Source organism: Phaethon lepturus, unplaced genomic scaffold, assembly GCF_000687285.1.
Source record: "Phaethon lepturus isolate BGI_N335 unplaced genomic scaffold, ASM68728v1 scaffold2181, whole genome shotgun sequence".
NCBI lineage: Eukaryota > Metazoa > Chordata > Aves > Phaethontiformes > Phaethontidae > Phaethon > Phaethon lepturus.
Window position 1 is genome coordinate 24,578 of NW_010515336.1, and position 6,903 is coordinate 31,480.

At 42.4% G+C, this 6,903-nt stretch overlaps 1 protein-coding gene across 1 annotated transcript in view; it reads right to left on the bottom strand.

The window, feature by feature from the left end:
- Nucleotides 1-6,903, bottom strand: part of ERGIC3 (ERGIC and golgi 3) — a gene marked incomplete at its 5' end in the record, with an annotated part of 30,258 nt that overhangs the window by 3,573 nt on the left and 19,782 nt on the right. The window contains 3 exons of the mRNA XM_010295710.1: nucleotides 2,456-2,520; nucleotides 4,247-4,343; nucleotides 4,992-5,023. Of these exons, the coding sequence (XP_010294012.1) occupies nucleotides 2,456-2,520; nucleotides 4,247-4,343; nucleotides 4,992-5,023 (194 nt within the window). The remainder of the gene's footprint in view (nucleotides 1-2,455; nucleotides 2,521-4,246; nucleotides 4,344-4,991; nucleotides 5,024-6,903) is intronic.

Consider the following 6,903-nt stretch of genomic DNA (forward strand, 5'->3'; position numbering starts at 1 on the left):
GCAAATGTTGTTTTGTTAACGAGGAATAGGAAAGGCTACTTAAACATGAGTTCAGTGAATCATATCAGTGTAGCCCCGCCCACTCACTCGTGGGGAGCCTGCCAGTGGTTTTACAAAGGGTCATAAACAGCACCCTCAGGATCAAGTCTATTTTTACTACAGGATATCAGTTTAAAGCCCCAGCTAGCCCAAAGAATGAGTGATGCATCAGTCCCCAGGCTGGACTGTTCTGGTCTCTGCTGGCAAGTAATGGCTCAGCTGTCCCTCTCGACCTCAATGCCAAGATCATGTCATCCTCTACCAAAACACAGTCCACATAAGCATGCTCCAGGAGACAGCACCAATGTGAGAAAGCCATATATATTCAAGAGTGAGAAAAAAGGAAATAATACATAAAGGCTGAAGAGTGCCAGGGCTGCAGAAGAATACAGATTGTCTGTCTTTATATAAATGAAGATCACCCTGCAGCATTCTTCTGTGCCCTACCATTCTTCTACACATTGTTCACACCAGTCCTATTCTTACAGCAAATAAATTGGGTTTCTGTAAAATGAAATTATGTTCTGTCATCCCCAATAAGCTATCTATCTGACACAAATTGTGATCTAAGCTGATCCATAGTTACCATAAGTATAAGCATCATGGTCTGCATGGACCACTCTCCTGGAGAAGTCCTTTGAAAACTGAACAACAGCTCTACAGGAGAATGCGAGATTTCATCAAGAGAAACAGAAGCCATAGTATACTGGGAGGTAGCCATAAGAACAGGGCTATGATTAACTATCCTTTGTACTTCAGGAATTTCAATCATCCACAGAAATTGCAGATGCATCCTGAATCTGAATCCTGAAGAAAGAGCTTCAAACGTGGCCTGAAGGTTTTCCCAATATACTCATAGGCCAAGTAGCTTCCACCCAACTTCTGAGAACAAACAGATGAGTCCTTTCTAGGCAGGGTATTGAAAAAAGAGTGGTCCACATAAGGATTTATCACATGAGAACTCAGCCTGGCAAACAGTTTTTGTCTTTAGGGAAGACGAAGAAATACAAACTATGTCTACCTTTCCAATTTTGTTAGATTGCTCTGCCCACACTGCACTAGGACAGCTTCACTTGAATGTCTGCATTGTATGTACCGTGGCCATGGGGCTCCTCAGATCAGTGGTTCCTAATGCAGCCTCTGACATAACTAATAATCTGCTGGTGATTTACATTACAGAATGCCTAACACAACATGAAGTTTGTGTGGACGTGCAGTAGTATGTTGTTCTGATTGCAAGGATACGTGGTACATGCCTGAGAGTGGCACGAGTTTAGGTGAAGGGGGTTCCCAGCATTGTGGGATTTGCGCAGCATTATAAAACTGCATAGGACAAGGGAGTCAAACCCTGGCATAGTTTCATCCACGTGTAGATAAGTCCTTGCACTGAACGAGCCCCAGAACCACACTTGGGTTTCACCTCAGAGGAACCTTAGAGGTTTGTGTTAAAGTGAAGCTGGGCATGGACCACCCACGCAATGCAGAAGATACAGAACCACAATATGGGAGACAGATAGGGAGCTAAGCCATCTTGTATGTGAATGTTCACAGAGTTACTGGGGCACGTGGCACCTGTCTCTTCCTCACAGGGTTAGAGAAGTATACTGGGTAGCACTGGTGGTGAAGTCTGCACAATAGGAGAGCTGCTGCCTCTTACTGGTGTAAGAGGCAAAAGAAACATCAGAGCTTACATCATTCTTCTGCCCTAAGACTATGGGGGCCCAAATAATGATAACTGACAGGTTTGGTGGTGTTTGTTTTTTTTTTGTTTTTTTTTTTTTTTTTTTTTTAAAAGAAATTCTCCATAGCTCTTGAGATCCCCTGCATAATGATGGCAACCAAAATAAACACTTCCAAACAACAGAAAGAAATCGGGGTTCTTTCTTCTCCCTCAGGCTGTCTTCGGAAGACAGAGTAAGTTTGTCTCTGTTTTCAGGATCTTTGTCTCATCCTGGTATCTCCTCAGTACTTTGTTTATCCTACCTGTTCCAAAAGGACATATACTGAAAGCAGGGCTGGAAATGTAGTCATGCTCTTTTGGAGGCTAAAGGAGTTTTTAAATTGGAGACAAGCTGATCTTGGGCTATTCTCCAAAGAACACTTTTAGGACCTTCTTGCTGCTCTGACTTCTCCTGAGCATGCACTATGAGGGATTCATGAGGGAACAGGATGAAAATGGCACGGTCACTTTGATTTAGGTGGGATGGAGGAGCCCGAAATCTACTTCTTCACTGCTGCAATGTTACAGATAACATTACACCATAGATACTGTTATTCTTGCTGGGATGGTTATATGAAGAAAGTTGAACAGATTATGTTGCTTCCACCAGAGGTCAGATTATGGTCAGTGTCAGAATGTAAGGAGAAATCTGATGGCTTTCACTTGCCAAAGCGACAGAGGAAAAAAGGTACTTACCTCACCATCTACTTTCATATACACTGTGGGGACCACTTTCACAAAATACTGAAACATCATGGAAGCTATAGGCAAAGACAGAGAGACACAATTAATAACCAGCAAAGAGCTGGAAAATTTAACTGACAGGTAGACACAAATTGATTTTGTTCAACTTGTCAGGGAACATCTTTCTGCACAACAGCTACTGGAGGTTTTCAAGGACAGTAAGGTTAATGTCTGACATGAGTTTTCCTTTTGCCAAAGTGAATCTCATTCCTGTTCCAACCAAAATCAAAACTACCGGCATTTTGGCCTTGATTAAATGGAAAACTTTCTACAAGCCAGTTATCTTGCTATAGTTTTACCAGTACGACTTCCTGAGAATTCTTATTCTAGCACATGAAAACCTTTATATTTAACAGCATAGCCCTAAGAAAACATACTCAACTCTAAGTAAGTATCCTATATCAACTTCAGTTAACACTACAGTTTATTCCTGTAGAAACATGGTTTGTATCCTATCAGAAGATGAAAGGAAGATCTGGATCAGTGAAGAAAAAAATAGGAGAGCTCCTTCTGCTGCCTCAGACCAGCCTGTTCCTTCAGTTCTCTTAAGGATAATGGGAGGCAGGAGTCACTTTGAAAACGTATTTTCTATGAAACTCCCTAGAGGAGAAGATTATTCATCCATTTCTACAGAAGAAGTAATTCTCATATATAATATCTTTAGCTGGTCTGCAATAAACATAAATTTGACCTGCAATCTACTTCTCCCACTTCTCTTCTGGAGCACGTCTTCAGTCCTAATTCCTCAAGAATTTGCCAACTGGTTCTCGGCAGCCCAGGATGGAAAGCTTCAGCCTACAGAGAGAATTTTACCAGCCAGCTACAGGCTCCCTCTCAGACAGTTTGTTACTCCACAGAAAAACTACAGCATCACGATCATATTGAGCATTATGACACCTTTTCATTTTTCTGTATTTTATTTTAAGCACCATCCTTTGATTTGGATACAAGAATTAAAATTGATGGTGGAAAATTTAAAAGAATGGATTCAGGTAGGATTAACAATGCTACCACCACCTCAAAGCAAACGACTTCTTTCTTCAAGCTTTATTATATAACAGCACCCCAAGTATCTGCAAAGGGAAACTTTGCAGACTTCAGCGGATCTAAAAAAATAACTAATCTCTGCAGTGGCATATAAAGTGGCACGGTCAGGATCTTTCATGGAAAATGCACACAAGCAGGCTTGTGTGAATAAACCAAGAGCAGCAGTGGCATGAGGACAGAATTGCCTTTCCTTCTCAAGCCAGCAAACTGGAGCTACCTAGAAAAGATCAGCAATATTTCAACTTCACTGCAGCTGTTCAGCTGTTACTGTTGGGTAGATCAAGGTCAGGCAGACAACATGGCTCTCCAGCAGCTATCAATTAGGCCTTTTTTCTCTGTCCTGCATCTTGTGGTTATCTCCTACTGCATGCAGTAGCTAGACTGTATAGTTCAGGGCTCTTCCTGAACTACACCTGATGTAGGCATTTAATAATGGTGTGCTGTACCTGCTGTTGTGCATCCATGAACACTGAAAAGAGAAATCTTTCAGAAAGGTCACAGAATTAAAATATGCTGGCAGATTTGTTCCGGATGAATGCAAGCAGCTGTTCCAGAAAGACCACATGGTGGAGGAGTCCATGTTTTATGCAATGCTGCCAGGGTTCTTGGTAAAGACTAGGAACTTCGCTCCTGTTCTCTTCTCTACACTTATTAATACAGACGTGTAAAAAGAGATTTCTCTCAGATGGCTTTTACCTTGCTGTGCAGTGACATCCGTCCCATCGAGAGGATTCACAATGCCCGGGTAATCCCTTCCAAATGAGAGATGCTTGATATAGTGCGTCATATTTATCTGAAATGGAAATGCTAATAGCTTAACAACTGCACAACATCCGAGGGGCAAGGTAAGGGACCTAAAGTTAATTATTTGTGTATTTTTTCTGAGTGTGGCTCTGGAACAGAGACAGGTCCTCCCTTACTCTGTGCATCCTAACAGTAAACTCCAAAGCATTTGCTCTTCTTTTTTATGCATGGGAGATTCCAAGATGTGGAATTTCTCCTTTTCCTGCTGGAAATCCTGAGATCCTGGTGCCCTTCCCTCCCATCTACAGACCAGGCTCTCCCACCCACCCCTCTCCCTGCCACAGGAACACCACGCTGTCAGCTGCCTCGGTGCCATAGGTATGGGCATCATCTGCTTTCCTCTCACCCCACGGTAAACTCCAACAGATCCAGAAGAAGTTGTGAAAGTATCAACCTTAGAAAACTGGGAAGCACAGATTAAAGAGCAAGGCAGTCTCAGGAAGAGGGGAACAGGCTTGTCAAGCAACATGCAGATGTCCCAGAACATACTTCAGAGCCTTGTGTGAAAGCAGGTCCCAGGTTCTGCTCAGACTCAAAGCCAAATCCAGCTGGGATCAGTACACTATGTGGCAAAGGGAGGGAAATCCAGAAGGAAAATAGACCATGAGAAATAGAACACTATCTTGAGAACACTTACGTTATCAAGTCCGAAACTCTGCAGATCGTGTACTGTAAGAGAAAAATAGTTTAACAGTATCTTTCAAACTGTGACAACAAGCATATCTATTTACCTTATTCTAGCTTATAATGGAGCTCCTCTCATTTCCATTGTGATCTAAAATTGCAAGAAAATCACCTAGGTTTCTCTCTTGTTTGCAGTAGGGCATGTGATAAATAAACCTGCTGCAATTCCCCTCCTGACATAGACTAGCCACTGCCAGAGTGAAGGAAAGTAACTTTAATTTGGGCTTAATTCAGATTAGGTATTTCAGTCTTCACCTGAATGTATTCTTAATCTAGGGCAAAAACAAGATCCCTGGGGCAAGCAAGGAAAACTTCACTGTTATCTCAGTCATCACTTGATACATATAGCTCCTCTAACTACTGTAAAACACACAAGGCATAACAGATCTAAACTAAAAACTGAGCAGAGCACATGCTTTAATATCACATGCAAGTGTCCTAAGTGCCATCATCACCTTAGCAACTCTCAGCGCTCTGCCTATCAGCCTTGTTACTGCTGCCTGGAGAATGCACAGGGAAAGGAAAAGTCTTTGCAGGGATGGCCTGAGCACGGTATTTGCTAACCACTGGTGGGGCCAAGGTGAGTGTCACCAGTGCTAGAATTTGGGGAATCTTGCCTGCCCTCTCTGCCCTTCCTGCATACAGCAATATGAAGATGCTGGCAGCACCACACAACCCCAGAAGGGATCTGGCAAAGATACAGGCAATGGGAGGCAATGGTTATCTTTCGGTTGGCTACTTAAATGACTTTAAGTGATGCCAGAAGCATCAGTCTCAGGATGAAAATATAACTTACAAGTCTATTTTGGTATTGCCCCTGCCAGGTTCATCCAAAGTCACACAATCATCTTAAAGTATCCAGAGGCCATGGCACATTTTAATGGGTAAATTCACATGCTCAGGAAGCCAGACCTCACCTTTCACCTTAGCAAAGAAGAACACACTTCAAAAATCATGGGACTATTATCTTAGGAGCTGATGGAGTCAGATCACCAAGTGCTGCTAATGAGGAATGCTGCTCCCTTTAAAGGTTTCTGATATACAGCCCAGCACAAGAGAGGCTGCAAAGCTGAAGAACCAATTGAAACTAGCCTCTCTTTTAAAACATTTATTTAACATGAGTGTGCTGTGAACTAATTTTTTTCCATCAACATCTTTCAATAAAATACCAGAAGCTTTACTTTTATTTATATAAAACCCTCACTAAACCCAAAGATACATACATGCAAAACAGAGAATATACAGTTAGAAAAGGAAATGCTAAGCCTAAACTATACTCCTAATGCGCTGATCTAGGGAGAGGCCTTCGCATTTCACAGTTAAAATGTTCAATGCTGAGAAACTAAGGCTGCAGTGACTGGAATTAAGACAATGGTTCTGCATTACAAAAAGCTCAGAGCTGCACTGGCTTCAGATATTCCAAAAATTCCTCTCACAGGGGTGCTGCCCCATCCCTGCCACTAGCACAGCAGTTTGTGTGTCTGTGCTGGCAACTGGATCAAAGAACTCATTTGGCTTTAAAAAAGAAACTCCTACTAAAAATTTCAAAATACATGTGAAATGGTGGGCAGGGAAAGGAAGGAAGGGAGAAGTGGCCTTGGGATTATGCTACGCTGTTCTTCTTAATGGTTACCAGCAACACCCTGTTTCATGTTGCAGTATTATTTACAATTAAGTCAAGAGTTAAGTGGCTCAGCTGTCAGTGGAGTGTCAAGTCCTGCTGCTTTCTGTACAGACACCAGCAGGCTAACCTTCAGTTAATAACAAAGCTCTGCAGAGATGCTGGCTCTGTACACATCAGAGTACGTTACAGGCTGAAATGTAAGCATTGCTTTATGTGAGGCTCCTCTTCCAGCCAGAGCGGT